General features: G+C 36.6%; 1 protein-coding gene across 9 annotated transcripts in view; it reads left to right on the top strand.

Moving 5' to 3' along the window:
- The window catches only part of ZFAT (zinc finger and AT-hook domain containing), a 151,407-nt gene that overhangs the window by 92,104 nt on the left and 44,109 nt on the right, over positions 1-15,194 (top strand). For all 9 annotated transcript variants that reach the window (XM_074888332.1, XM_074888324.1, XM_074888348.1 and 6 more), the window contains 4 exons: positions 633-783; positions 1,065-2,533; positions 3,722-3,954; positions 12,242-12,329. In XM_074888332.1, coding sequence (XP_074744433.1) covers positions 633-783; positions 1,065-2,533; positions 3,722-3,954; positions 12,242-12,329 — 1,941 coding nt within the window. The remainder of the gene's footprint in view (positions 1-632; positions 784-1,064; positions 2,534-3,721; positions 3,955-12,241; positions 12,330-15,194) is intronic.

Here is a 15,194-nt window from a genome sequence, read left to right as displayed (position 1 = left end):
GTTTATTTTTGCCTCAACTAACTAAAGCTAAAGAATCTGATCCTGTTGCATTCGGTAGAGCCCCTTTACTCCTGCCTCTGATGAAGATTAAGAAGTGCACATGGAACATATTCTTTTATTCTGAGGGGATTGCAGCATGCCCCAAAATATAAGCAGTAAAAGATCTGTTTAAGGAAAAGATGTGCAGACTTTCAAACGCAGACTAAACAGTGTCTTTTCCCTGGCCTTATTTGTGGAACTGGTTAAACAGCTTGGCTGAAATTTTCAAAGGATGTAATATGAGGCAGAAATAGAAAAATTAAACTTTCATTTTGGAAAGTTACAGTTATTTAAAGGTGGAAATATTTGCATGTAGAATCTCATAATAGTAGTTATCATGCTCCATGAATAACCCTCAGAACCAGCAGTCCTGGCATGTTATTTAAGGAGATCTGTGGTGTAACTGTACAGTGTAATAACTGATGTATTCTCGAAGTGTATCCATCATTTTATGCACATGAATGTAACAACAGAAACTAAAATAGTTGAACTAATCATTACAGAGTTTAAAGTTTTGTTTACACTTGTGTATTACAGACAATGCATGTTTTAATATGACATTTTTAATGCGCATTTTTTCTTCTTGCTTTTAGGAGCCACAAAAATTGTTCCTGTTGAGGCTGCTCCCCAAGAATGTGAACCCACAACTCCAGAGGCAACAGTTCAAGACCCATCACAACGAAGAGGATATCAAGAATATGCCATTCAGCAAACCCCATATGAACAGGCAATGAAATCAAGCAGGTAGTTTTGAAGTACTTATATTTGTGTTCATGCAAAATATGAATGAAATGCTTTCCTATCCATATTCATGAAAATGAAATATTTTCTGAGCTTTTTAAATAAAGGAATAGCTGAAAATAATCTGTGCATAAGTTGTAGAATTTAAAAAGCCTGTGGCAAATACCTTTTTAAAATGAAGTAAAGTAAACATTTCTGTATATTAGGAATATCTAGGGAAATTTTGACATACTATGTCACCAAGCTTCAGTATTGTAAAGATAACTAGTTTGGGTTTTTTCTAGGTTGGGTCCAACTCAACTGAAGATTTTTACATGTGAATACTGTAACAAGGTGTTCAAATTTAAACACTCCCTCCAAGCACATTTGAGGATTCATACAAATGAAAAGCCTTACAAGTGTTCATACTGCAGTTATGCCAGTGCAATCAAAGCCAACCTTAATGTTCACATGCGGAAACATACAGGGGAGAAGTTTAGCTGCGATTATTGTACGTTCACTTGTCTCAGCAAAGGCCATCTCAAAGTCCATATTGAAAGAGTTCATAAGAAGATTAAGCAGCATTGTCGCTTCTGCAAAAAGAAATACTCAGATGTTAAAAATCTGATCAAGCATATCAAGGAAACGCATGACCTTCAAGATAAAAAGGTGAAGGATGTTTTTGATGAGCTTCGCTTGATGACACGAGAGGGCAAAAGACAACTTCTTTATGACTGCCATATTTGTGAACGCAAATTCAAAAATGAACTTGATCGAGACCGTCACATGCTTGTTCATGGTGATGAAAGGCCCTTTGCTTGTGAGCTCTGTGGTCATGGAGCCACTAAATACCAAGCCCTTGAGCTTCATGTTCGAAAGCACCCATTTGTATACGTGTGTTCCGTGTGCCTGAAGAAATTTGTCAGTTCCGTAAGACTCCGTGCTCACATCAAAGATGTGCATGCAGATTTGCAGGAGACTTCTGTTTTTAACAGTTCTATCAATCAGAGTTTCTGCCTGCTTGAGCCAGGAGGTGATATCCAGCCAGAAGCCCTTGGTGAACAGCTGGCACAAAGTGCGGATGAATTGACTATCATGAGTACTGATGCTATTAACATACCACAACCATCTGCTTCTAAAGGTGAATCAACAGCTGCGGATGTAAACCATAATGGTCAACATAATGGTGACTTAAAAATTGATACCGTTCCTTCCTTAGAATTTGAAAATCCTCTGGTGGAGAATGTAACAGAGACGCTGTGTCAGACAACAGATATAGCAGTCCCAAATATTCAATCCTGTGTAGCATCAGATTGCTTTCTGCTGAAAAACGGTACTTCTGGTCCTGATGAGTTAAAAGTTTCTCCTGCAAATGAAGAGGAAGTTAATCACTGCAGTTCTGTAAATGAGCAGGGTGAAGAAATGCAACTTTTGCTGTCTGAAGACAAAAGTTTAAATCCGAGTCAGAACAATGTAGTGACTGAGAACCTTTCAGTCTCTGAAGAGAGAAATGAATCCGTTCCTTATAGTGAATCAGAAACAAGCAATCCACCAATTCAAAATTCGGCAGAAACCACAAACCCTTTGCCAGCACCAGAAGCTAATGCAGCCATCAGTCCACAGGCAGCCTCTTCCAATGCGGTTACATCCAACGGTGGGAGTGGAGCTGTTGCCTTCATGCAGATCTTGGATAGCTTGCAGAAGAGACAAATGAACACAGAGTTGTGTGAGAGGATAAGGAAGGTTTATGGAGACTTAGAATGTGAATATTGTGGTAAGGAGCAGTAGAATTACGTTTGGGGTTTTTTTTTAAATGTTATGTAGTGGGCCATCTTTTTTCTGCTCCTCTGGTTTATAGTGTTTGATATATTTGTGTATCTTTGTGTTAGTATTAATTTTGTATTTCAGTATGCATTCAGTCCAGCAAGATCTACTTTTTGCTTTATAAATGGTGTGAAATTACTCAGATCTCCTCAAAGAAACACTAGCAGAATATAGCAAAGCAATACTTTGCTAAGCTCAATTTTCTGTTCATGTGAACTCTGATAGAAGTAGATTATTTCTGTCCATGTGTCTCTCCCCACCTCATAACTTTCACTGGGGCCAGGCACAGCAGATTCAGGCATGTGATCAGAATTAGTCAGTTCATGCTTTAATGCTTAAACTTCATTATCAGCTTATAATAAAATTCAGGGTCTTTTTCATGTAGTAGGGGAGGATGTATGATAATATACATTCTGTACATTAGATATGTATATACTGGCATATTTTTGTGACATGTTTTGAATCAGTTTTTTTGAGATTAAAATTTTCATTACATAGTGTCAGGTCAAGACTGTTATGATTGTAATTGGTTTTTTAAATTTATGAAAGTGGGAGTATTAAACCATTCCCATTTATTCTAACTGAAATTTTTTTGTGTTTTTATAACTGTAAAGGAAACAATTTGGGGTTTATCTTGTAGTCTTCATTCTTGAGAAAGGAAAGGAATTAAAGTTTGAAAAAAAAAAAAGTTTTTGAAACACCATAAGATTGTACATTAGATAAATTGCTATGCACTTTTTGGTGCCATTATGTCAGAAAGGCTTTAAGGAAGGAGTAACATGAAAAGAAGTAACAAAAAAGATTTTGACAATCTCTTCTAGTGTACAGTTGCATTCAGATTCTTTGTACAGGAGAACTGGTTTAAAGGACTTTCTCATTAGCAAAAAGGTCATTGATATGTATTGAAGTTGCCCTGGTTAGGCTGTTTCAGGACATATGACACAATCTTTTTAGACAACAGTGGTTTTTGTAAATATATTTTCAGTAGAGAAGGGTCTTTAGGACAAGTTTTCATTAAAGACAAAAGGGGCAGGATTCAAATGGTGTGTTTTGCCCTGAAAGAAAATTGGGTATATATTGGTATTTTCACTAACAATTGTTTAAAAATTACTTTCTTCATGTCTAATTTCATTTTCAGGCAAGTTGTTTTGGTACCAAGTGCATTATGACATGCATGTTCGTACGCATACTCGAGAACATTTATATTACTGCTCCCAGTGCAATTATTCTTCCATCACCAAAAACTGCCTTAAGCGTCATGTCATTCAGAAACACAGTAATATTTTGCTGAAATGTCCCACAGAACATTGCGACTACTCTACACCAGATAAATACAAGCTCCAGGCACATCTTAAAGTTCACACAGAACTGGTAAGTAACAAACAAAGTGGTGTGTTTGTCTAAGTTCAGTGTCATCATCATACTGTTTTGCAATCATGTGGCAATATTTGAAGACATAGGTAAGAGTTCTTACCTGAGCGCTCTCTGCATACTTCTTCTAGTTGCATGAGTTGCAGCAACTAGATATTTGGTCCCTCTCATATTAGTTTCCAGTAGAGTATGTCTGTATCCATCTTCTCCCTTTGGTTTCCCCAGTATTGTCAGGTTCTTTGGGTTCTGAGAGAGTAAAATGAGATCTGGTACTATTGTCACTTTATTTCATTCCATGGGCCTGAATTCCCTTCCTTCATAAATAGATGACTCTGGTAAAATGAAAATATATTCCTCTCTTAATTACTATAAACAGAAGAAGTTTAAGTTGTTGAAAATAGGGTTTTTTTCTTAATAGCTCCAACTAGTTGCAGCCATTCTCTTTGAATATCTAGAATTTTCTGTTGTGGTTACAAAGATGAAGAGATCATGTATCAAAGGCTCCTATCTTATTCAGTAAGCCTTCCAGCTCTGAATGCCACTATGTTAAAAACAGGTCTGGTCTGCTTCTTCAATTTGCCCTCTTGCATGTTTTCTCTGATACTATGCAAGGGGCTGCATGCCTGACTGGAAGCCCTCTTTGTGTAAGGCACTGCTTTGTGATCTTGCTCTGATCCAAGATTATCACATGAATAATCTTTTGAGGAAAAATATTTTCTACATCAACCTTGCTTGCATTTGTTTCAAAAGTACATTTTAATAAATGTATTATGGTATTCAGAATAAGAAATATTTTAAAACTAGGGAATGAGATTTTATTCTTCATTGTTGATTAAAATGCTTTTTTAGAAGTGAAATTATTTACATGCTTTTCTTGGCAGATTAAGAAAAAACAATTATTTTCTTTACATCAGTGTTGCCTAGCTTTTTCTTGTTTTATTGTTTTGCCTTAATGGCCCAAATAGGTTAAGCTATTGTCAGAAAAGGTGTGAGTACCATGGACTTCTTTGCCTACTTGCAGGGTATAGTTGATCTGGGACATTCTAGACTTGTGTATACCCAGAGAGGTTATAATGTGCATACACTCGCACAGTGTATGAACACAGGTAAGTTCCTTCCCGTTCCAAATTGACCTCTGGAAAAGGGTGTTTGGCAAGTGCTTGCTCTCCCAGCATAATGGATTTAGTCCACTTTTGACTGGATTCTTTCTTGAAGGCCATCTGTAATGCTTAGGTAGAACATTTTACCTCATGCTATTTTATATGAAGGTACTGGTATTAAATAAAGTACAGTTTAGGATTTCATAAAGTGTTTGACAAGCATGCTATTTGTAATTAAACTCTCCTGACTGATAATGCCAGAAAATTGGCATGAACTACATCATTGCAATTTGCATTTTTAGTAATTTGTGCAGTAAAATACTTCCAAAAGGCTATTTTACCCTTCCCCTGAATTTATTTTTACTCTTATTCCAGCAGAGGAGAAAATACCAGTTGTTTAACTGCAACACTCACTCTTCTGTCTTTTAGAACAAGGAAATATTCACGCAGATAAGACTTTTCTTCATTCTTTACACAACATTATGGTTTTCACTGGCATTGTCTTGTAAATAAATCTTATGCACCCTTGGCAGAATGCACCACATATGACCACAGATTCCTCATAATGACATGAGAAAGAAACATCACAACTCACTTAAAAGTGCTGTGATAAGTATTGTTGTTACACTTCCTTTTACTAGTGAAATGTGATGCTTGAATTAAGGATTCATGTTAATTTTTCCCCAGATGTGGACAATTTCTGTGTAGCTACTTAAAAAAGTTGATAACATACAGTGCCTAGTGGTTCAGGTCGTCTTCTGCAGTGAGCCATGTAGGCTCTTGGCCAGTATTTCCCACAGCTGAAGTTACTTTAAAGGTGTTTGTAACGGAACAGAACACTTCACCTCCTACTCTTGTTAAGTACTAGTCTTCTGTAACTGCAGGACAGCTTTAAAAAACAAAACAAAACAGGTGACACAGAACATTTTTCTCCTTCTTGTCCCCCAATTCTGTAGATATTTTAAACAGAATCTGAGTTTGTTACAAAATGTGCAGAAAGCTCACATAATAGACCTTCTTTTAGACTACTTTTGAATTTATTATGTTTATGATGTCTATCTGATGGCAAAAATCTGTGTAAATGATGTCTGAGACTACTTAAGAAAAAAGAGCCTAAAATTAGTTATCCTATATCCTTACGTAAGTACCTGTTTTTCAAGTGTGATGAATGTCCGACAGCTCCCACCAGGAGGATCATTTTCAAGATACTAAATAGAACCAAGAAAATGCATTTCATAATTAAAAACAGTGTGACAGTGCAATCTTTCAGAAGTATGCTTACTGATGCTTACCGTCAAATATATTTGCGTATTTAAATGGATTGAAAAATTCATGTATTAGAATTTACTCAGTGACTAAACTTGACAGTTCTCATATTGACCTTTGTGCCCACTGCTTAGTATATTTACTTAATGCATACCTCACTGAACAGGACCACTTATTCCAAAATAGAGTACTTTAACAAACTATGCACAGTTAAATGTGGAAAGCTAGTTTAATGTTAATTTTAGTTTGCAAAATCAATTCTTAATAAATATTAAAATTAAAGCTTTCCTGGAGATAGAAGATATCAAAATCTCAGTTCAGTTCCTTGTATGAATGCATGTCTTTCATTTCCTTGTTGCTGGCTGCTTTTCAACTGGATCCCTGTATTATTTGGTGAACAGGATAAGTTATGGTTATTAAAAAGTAGCTTACTGTTCATCCTTGTCACTCAGTGTATAGTAGTATGCACCATCCAAGTCTTGCACTGAATTTGAGATTGTTTATTCCCTGAAGGAGAATGTGTATGTGCTGCTTCTTCCCTCTGTATTTGCTACGTGTTATCGTTAAAAGGAAGATTTTTACTTTTGAAGTCAGGGAATTGAGGCTCAACTTGATTCAGAACAAAAATTTTGCATATATTCTCTGATTTTCAGTACCATCTTTTATCTCTAAGGCTTGTGTAGTGTTTTTTGACAATTCTTGCATTTATGGAGCTCTTTAGAAGTTCGTACCATAACACGTGTATCATGTCAGTGTCATAGCACCTAAGGGATGGACAGTTTATAATGACTTCAGAATAATTTACGGTTTTGAATGAACTAGTGGTAACATTAGGTACCAGTTGTGGAACTAAACAATTCTGATACAGGTACCAGAGTTTGTTTACCACCTTCAGTGGCTTTTACAATATTCAGTATGCTGAGCAGATAAACATCACAGAGAGGTTTGTCTCCGAAATTATTTTAAATGTATATATGTTATTGATACTGCAAGATAAACACCTCTGTAAAACTGGAGTTCAGACCCAGAACCACCACTTGCTCCTAGTTGTCTGCATCTGCATTCAGGTACACTTTGGGATGTAAATGATTGTCTTTGGAAGGATGTTTAGAAATTTCGTTATGCTGCTGACCTTTCGTGTAATAGCATAGTTAGAGCTTTCGGTAGGAAGTGAGATACTTGAGCTCTGATTGCTTATTTGCCCTTCCTGAGGAGTGTTCATTTTCAGACCATCGCTGGTCTGTCTGCGATACCTTTGCCTCTGGAGCAGTGCCACTATGTAGTCAAGAATGCAAGGTAGTGGAAAGGAGGGAATTAACCAAAAAAATCTATGATCTAATGACCAAGCACTCAGTTAGAAAATTGCTTTTGTTCTCAGTCTTTGCTTCCATAATGAATGTGAGCTAACTGTTCATTTCTTTCTAGTCGTTATTTCACAAAAAAATGCTTAAGCGGTGCTGTGTGCAGGTGCTTGTCGTTTTGTGAACTGTGATATCTGCTGCTTGCCAGACTTCATAAAAGTCTGTCTAACCATTTGCAAATTTTTCTGTAGCCTGCTTCACACGTGTGCAGAGCCGCCTCCTGGGTACATCAGATCCTTTTAGCTAAGTTGCATTTTAATAGGACATCAGCTTAATTCAGGAATGTTTCATGAAAATTTTTATTTGAATGTCATGACAACTGTGTTGAAGATTTCTGGATGTCTTCACTCTGCAGAAGTGTAACTCAGGGGCCTAATTCTATTCCCATAGGCATTAGAAATTGAATTTCTGTTGATCTGAGTAGATGCAGGAGCTGCCTTTGGCTCTCTATTCCTCTATGAAATTATACAGTCAAATGTTGTATTAATTGAGTTGTGGGAACTTCTGCTGGAAATGATCTCAGAATACCAATATTTAGTAGAGCTTTGGTTTATTTCCTGCTCATAAAATCACTATAAAGTCACTACTACTAAAAGGAGGGGAATGGACTGTTGATTTATAGAATATATGTCTAATTTGGGCCTAAACACTTTTTATTACGGCCATGGTCTTAATTTTACACTATTAATAAAATTGATAACAAAGCAGTCAGGAGTTCACACAGTTTCTTTTGAAATTAGTGGCAGATTTGCCATAGAGATCATATACTATATGATCATATGTATTCTGTGTATGTTCATAAGAAGATACTTGTGTCATCGGAATGTCTCTTTACTGATGAGTACAGTAGAACAGCTGCTAATGTTTCTGATGTTTTGCAGTGTAGGTCATATTTAGTACTATTTGATTCATTAAATAAACTTCACAGTGGCCTGTGGGTTTAAATGCTACATATATAGAGGCTTTTCATTTTTCTTTTCGAGACTCCATACCAGTACACCTACCCCTTGAATTATCTTGAAACACATGCCTTAGAGAAACGAAATTCTCTTCAGAGAGCTATCACTATAGCTGATGCTTTCTTAGCACAATTTTGATTCATTTATAGAAAGAGAAAGGCTTTGTGATTCCTATGTAAGTGGCCTTATTTTATAATGAAACATAGCATAAACAAGAAAATTCTGTAATAGTATTAGACTAATTTTTTCATGACGTTTGAGAATAGTTATGGACCTGATTAATTCCTGATTTGTGGAATGTCAACAGTACTTTCAGTCAGAAAGCTAACTTTATTTTGGAATTATTTTAGGTTTCTTATATTTTCTCAAATTGGCTAATAGGGGTATTAAGCAAATCTCAGGAAGTGTGGAAGTGACTTTGAAATTTAAGTAGCTGTTTGGACTATGCAGATGGTCTCTAACACAGGTAGATCCAGCTCTCTCGATGCTTTGCTTCTGTTTGTGTCCTTCAAAAAAAACCACCAAAGGCATTTTAAAGGCAGGCACTCCGATAAGGCATAGGATAAATCACTTTTATTCTTACCAGTGGAAAACTTGCATGCTGAGAATGTGATGAAGGTATTACTACAGCCTCAGCCTAAGTCCTTCAAAGTGCCTCTGTCATTGCCTATGACAAGGGCACTCTGAAGAGCTAGAGCTGTGGTGGGGGAGACCTTCTTTGGGGCTTTGTGTTGTGACCTGGGTGTTCTGAAATACTTAATTTGCAAAAGAGGATTTCTTAAAGGCTGGTTTTGTGAGTGATGGGGTTACACTGAAGGACTACCACTGTCACAAGCTCTCAGGGCAGCGACAGAAGTCCTTAAACATTCAAAACTAATACTGTAAGCTCCAAAAGTCTGTGACACTGACCTGGACAGTGAAAGGTTTGGCTACAGCTGGATGCTTTCTGTGAGAGGCTGGAGTTTGACAGATACACTTTGGAGGGACTCAGTGCTTGAAAGCGCAATCTGTTACACTACAAAAGATACCCCATTTTGAAGATCATTTACTGCAGAACTTGGTATAGATAACTTTCTAACTGCTTGAAGAAAACTGTTTGGAATATTTTGTTACCATTGTCATGTGGAAAGGTGTGTTCTTGGTGCCCATACTTTCATGTTGCTCTATAGCTCTTGATGCATTTACTGATGATTTTGATTTTTTTCTCTTAGGCATAGGCTTATGGCCTTGCCTTCCCGAAGAATATTAGCAAGAATGTGAAGTTGTCACAATTATAGCATTTTACTTAAAGTAGTGTGTGTGGAGTGTTGTTTCTATTTTTTTCTTATTTAACTTTACAAAAGAGCAAGGTGTATTTGTCTCCGTGTTCTGGGCACACTGAGAAATACTTAATACAATGAGTATTAGAGACTAGCAAGACGAAACTGTACATTAAAAGTATACTTTTTTTTTTCCTTCATTTATTGTATATTTTTAAACCAGGTATATAGCAAGTTTGAGGAACAGACTGAGATCTGTCAGCAGATTTCAGCTGGCCCCTCAACAACCCATAAATGATACTGTGCTTATGTTTTTCTTACATGTGCTAAATTATGAATGTGATCATGCAACCCAGTCTTTGAAAAGGTGCAAACATTGCTACAGAGTTTTATTAGAATTAATCTTCCAATTTTCATTTGAGTAACGTAGTCAAGTAGAAATCCAAAGTCACCAGTAGCAGGTTTAGGGTTAATAGCTTATATCATTTGAGAGACCCTAATTCCACAAATTAACAGCTTTTTCTTGAGAGGATTTTGCCAGCATTGTAGGCTCGTTGAATCTCTCCATCCAAAAACCAACTAGTATTCTCTGCTGTTCCTTCTTCACTTGAGATTCTCAGGACTCAAAATGGCCACTGCCCCAACTCAATCATAGCAAGATAGTGTCCTTGCTCTACTCAGGGTGGTAATCCTTTAGAAGCTGCCATGCCCAGTCCCTGGTGTAGGTCTTCTCACAGGAGAAAATGACCTTCTAACAGCGCAGGAAGAATTCTCCTTGTGCTGTTGTCATATTAATAGCAATGAGAGCTTATATCCCATATCCTACTGCCATTAAATTATTTATTGCTATTTCCGCCCATAGGTTCTCAAGCTACTTCTGCTTTTAATTTGTAGGTACTTCAATATAAGGATTTCTTTCTCATAGGTACATGACACTGAATGCAAAGACCTGCATCATATTCCAAAACCTGTTTGCCATGAAAACCCATCAATTTTTGCTTTTCTTTTAAGAGAGGTGTCCATTTATAGAGGTATAACTGTGGCATATAGACAATAATTACCCCCTCGTGCATTTTTTCTCGCTATTCAGAGATATTGTTTGGTCTCAGGTCAGAAACTGATAGACCCTTATTCTCCTGTTACCTCCAAATTTCTCTTTTGTAACACAGGAGTCTGTCTCTTTTTGATACAGTAATCTTCCATGCTCTTCAAGAACTTCTCTGTCGTCCTGAAATAACTAGTGAAATACCTGTTTTGTAGCTTCAGCTTGCCTTTTACAGTGATCTCTTGGTAGTTTGGTAGGTACACATCTCCCACTGGGTAATATGTTATCTGGTTCTCTGCATACTTGTCAGGACTCACTAGACTTCACTCCATCTGTTGTTTTGATAACCCTTTCGTATGTTAATCTAGTCAATGCAGAGTTGACTAGATGATCCAATCATTTGATTGAGCATCCAGTCTGTTGTGTCAGCAGGTGCTTGTGGAAAGAACAACCTCTTCAATTTATATAATAAGTGGCAAAGATTATTTTAAATTGGGTGATTTACCAATTAATGGAGAAAAGTCCTACGTTTTTATGTGCAGGTAGATGTGTTTGTAAAAACATTAAAATTACCATTACACTAAAATTGCATATAGGAAGAAATTGCATCAAAACTCTCAAGTTCAACTTGTTTGATGGTGTTAAATCTTATATAACATCAGTGACACTGGTAAAAGCCAGAGTAGTCAGTAAGGTTTAAAATCAAAATAGTAGAATAATACTTGATTGGTAATACATAAAATGCTGAATATTTATAAAGTAGTTAGAAATGTAGACACTGAATAAGTAATAGTATTCATCATTGTTAAGTTTTCTGCTCAATTTCAGTCCATTAAGTAGTAGTAGAAATACACATACTGGTGGATGTCTTCAGAATAATGAGATCTGATCCTTAGGTTTCAGAAGGGTGGACTTGTGAAAAAACTGAAAAAACCCTGAATATTACTACTTATATCAAATACATTTTCTTCTGTTATGTGACTTGATCCTTCGACTCTTGGTTCTCTAAAGAGTCAGTTGGAAGATAATGCCTACATTTATTGTGCATATTCTCAAGTTCTGTAACTTGGAGCCCTTCATTCATGAGGATTAATGATGTGCTTAGAATACTTTAATATTTCTCCTTCACTTATTTCACTATAAATATGTTCATTTTTTCCTTAAAAACTGAACCTTCAATTATAACTTTGTTGAGAACCATGTATTACTGAATAATGACTGTAGTGATTACACCAGTGGACTGATAATGCAATCTCTTTCTTTCTTTCTTTCTTTCTTTCTTTCTTTCTTGCTTAAGGATAAAAAGAGTTATTCCTGTCCTGTGTGTGAGAAGTCATTTTCTGAAGATCGGCTTATAAAATCTCACATCAAGACAAATCACCCTGGTAAGAAAAAATCAAGGAAAATTTCTCACTCTGTTGCAATAAATGGATAAAGGTTTAGAGTGAGAAGTGTAATGTGATTACACTCCAAAGAATTAGAAGAGTCTATGTTTAATTTAACTGGTTTAGAGTAAGAATTATATTGGTTTTGCAGATGTTAGAATTCAGAGTGAAAAAGGTTATTGTTCCAGCGTGGAGTATATCAGGTGTGTGTATATACATTGTGGAGTATATCAGGTAGTTCGGTTAAGAAATCTGTCTTCATCTGGCAAAGAACTCATTTCGAAAAGAGGACCTAGATGAATTCAAATTAAGCATTGGGAAGTTTGGAATTAGACATATAGATATCCTGTAACAACCCATGAGACATAAAATTCCCATTGGCCATACATAAACTGACAGAAATGCATTTATTGCACATTATTTTGTCTATAGGTAATTGATGTCGATGCAGAGATCCCTGAGCTGTCTCTATGCGTGCTCAGTTGGCATGTGGCTGGGCTTTACCTCCAGGGCCAACTGAAGTCTGCAGCAGGTCTCTTACTAGAACCAGCTGTGATGTAGTATGGCCAGAATTAAGCTGCAGCTGACAAGCCTGGCTGGATCCAAGCTAACCACTGCAGTCCAGTCAAACTCTTGTTTATACCTTTCATTCTAGCACTCTGATTTATCAGTGCAAGCACAACGTAAAATGAATGCTTTAAGTCAACACGCTGTGCCTGAGTAAACAATCCTTTCTCAAATTTTGGAAATTCAGTGCCAAAGTGCTCAAGTGACTGGTGCAGGGACTGATTTAAATCTGACTGATGTGAACTCGGCAGAGCTGCATTGGTGTGTCCATACTTTTCTCCTTAGTATCTGCGTTATGTTGGATAGAAAGGCTACTGTGGATGAAGGAGAGTTGTCTGTATTGGCCAACATACTTTAATTTGCAGTGTTACTTATCACCTGACATAATTTGATACTAAGAAAGAAAATACGGGCCATGCTCAAACTGTGTTTGGGGAAGAAAAAATCAAATTAAAATGATGTAACTTTTCTTGTCTTTGGCAGAAATACAACATAATAGGTAAAGCAGTAGTTTCTTATCTTCCTACTGCCACTAGATAGTGCTAGACCCGTGTTTTAAACAATTTCCTTCACTTTAATTTCAGACTAACTCCCGCTTTAGCTCTTTAGTTACCAAACCTCTTTATTTGCAGACCACTCTACAACAGTGTGGTTGGAGGGCTTGTCATACATCAGGGGACATGTCTGATGCAGCAAATTGAGATGAGGAAAGGCTTCTGTGCTATACTGTAGTCAGGAGGTATGTCACCCAGTAAGCATAGAAACTGAATCTCAAGACCTGTGCCTTTGTGCTGTCTCAGCCAGGGACTATAGGTGGCCTCCCTAAATAATGTGATCTGTGAACTAGGTGTACGTTATATACTGTGTCCTTACAGGTTGCCATTGGTCTGCACTGGTCCATTGACTGCTGAATTATTAGTGTATGCTGTGTCTGGGGTCCAGAAATACCAGTTAACTCTGGAGCGCTGATGGGCTAAACTCATGCATTTAAATACTTTTGAACAAATCATTTAGTATCTGAATCCCTCTAAAACTATAGTGTAATTTTTTTGATCCAGGAAGGTGGGTTCTTTTAAATTCTGGGTTATAATAGAGGTGAGGTTAAAAAAGAAAATCTGCACAGCCTATTATTTTGTGTCCTCATTTTTAATTCATATATTGCAGGCAAATAGAACTTAGAAGCAAAATACCAGATTTATTAGATATATCTCCATGGTACTAAAGAAATACTACATCTAAGATATGCCTATGCAGTAGTTATGCAACAACACTGGTTTAATATATGGAAGAGAATTAATACACAAATCTTTTTCCTGTTCATCCTGTCCTTGTAATCAGGAGGAAATCCTTTATTTGTACAACATACTTAATTACAAGCCAAATAAATGTTAGGGGGCTGATGGTATAAACTATCAAGTATTGCATTGGAATGACTGCAGTTGTTTTTAAAAATGAAAATAGAAAAGAATAAAGATGAAAGGAAAAATGGATACTGTTAAAAGGAATTGAATCTTAAAATGACATATCAAGAATTAATTTAAACTGATTTAGACTCATTAAAATGCTATTTCTGGAGCTCCCGTCTCCTTCATTTCTTAATATCATTCAGCATGACCCCTCTCTTGTCTCTTCTATTTCATCAAGTGGAAAGTATGAAATAAAACAGCACTCCTTCCTCTTCTACGTTTGTACAGAATAGGAAATGAATTCTAGTCCCATGAAGGCAGTGGGACAAAAATCTCTGTAGACTTCAGTAGAGCAATATTTCAAACCAAAGAGATAAGAGAGCTTGGCTTTATTGCCAAATGATTTGGGTACTCAGCAGTGAAGAAGTAGTCTTGGATTCTGGTCCTAGCTCTCAGAATTATCTACCTTTTCATCCACTGTCTGATTTAATATGATATTTGTTAGTAGTCCTGAGACATGAGAGGCATCAGCTTTTATAGATCCCTACTGAGCAGACATACTAGCCCGCAGTCATGAATGAAGGATCTAAGCCATAGAAGGCAGATGAGGGTTCAGACTTGTGTTTGCATTTTTCTTTTTTGGGTACTTTAGAACATATCTCTGCTCAGTTCATGGGCTTCTATATTTCCCTTTTGAGGTTGTTTTCCTAGTGCATATGAGTTCAGGCAGGATTTTTGATTCCGCTCTGGGACCAGTCATGACTAGGTATGACAGTTAATATTCGGTAAAAAAATCTAAGTTTAGACTGTAACTTTCAAATTCTGTAAGACTTTGGGCATAATAAGTCATCAGCTTTCATGTCTTAATGTTTAGATTGCATGAGTGCTGTAC

This window comes from Strix uralensis, chromosome 1 (assembly GCF_047716275.1).
Source record: "Strix uralensis isolate ZFMK-TIS-50842 chromosome 1, bStrUra1, whole genome shotgun sequence".
NCBI classification, from domain to species: domain Eukaryota; kingdom Metazoa; phylum Chordata; class Aves; order Strigiformes; family Strigidae; genus Strix; species Strix uralensis.
The sequence above is the reverse complement of the archived record's forward strand: the minus strand, read 5'-3'. Positions and strand labels throughout refer to the sequence as shown.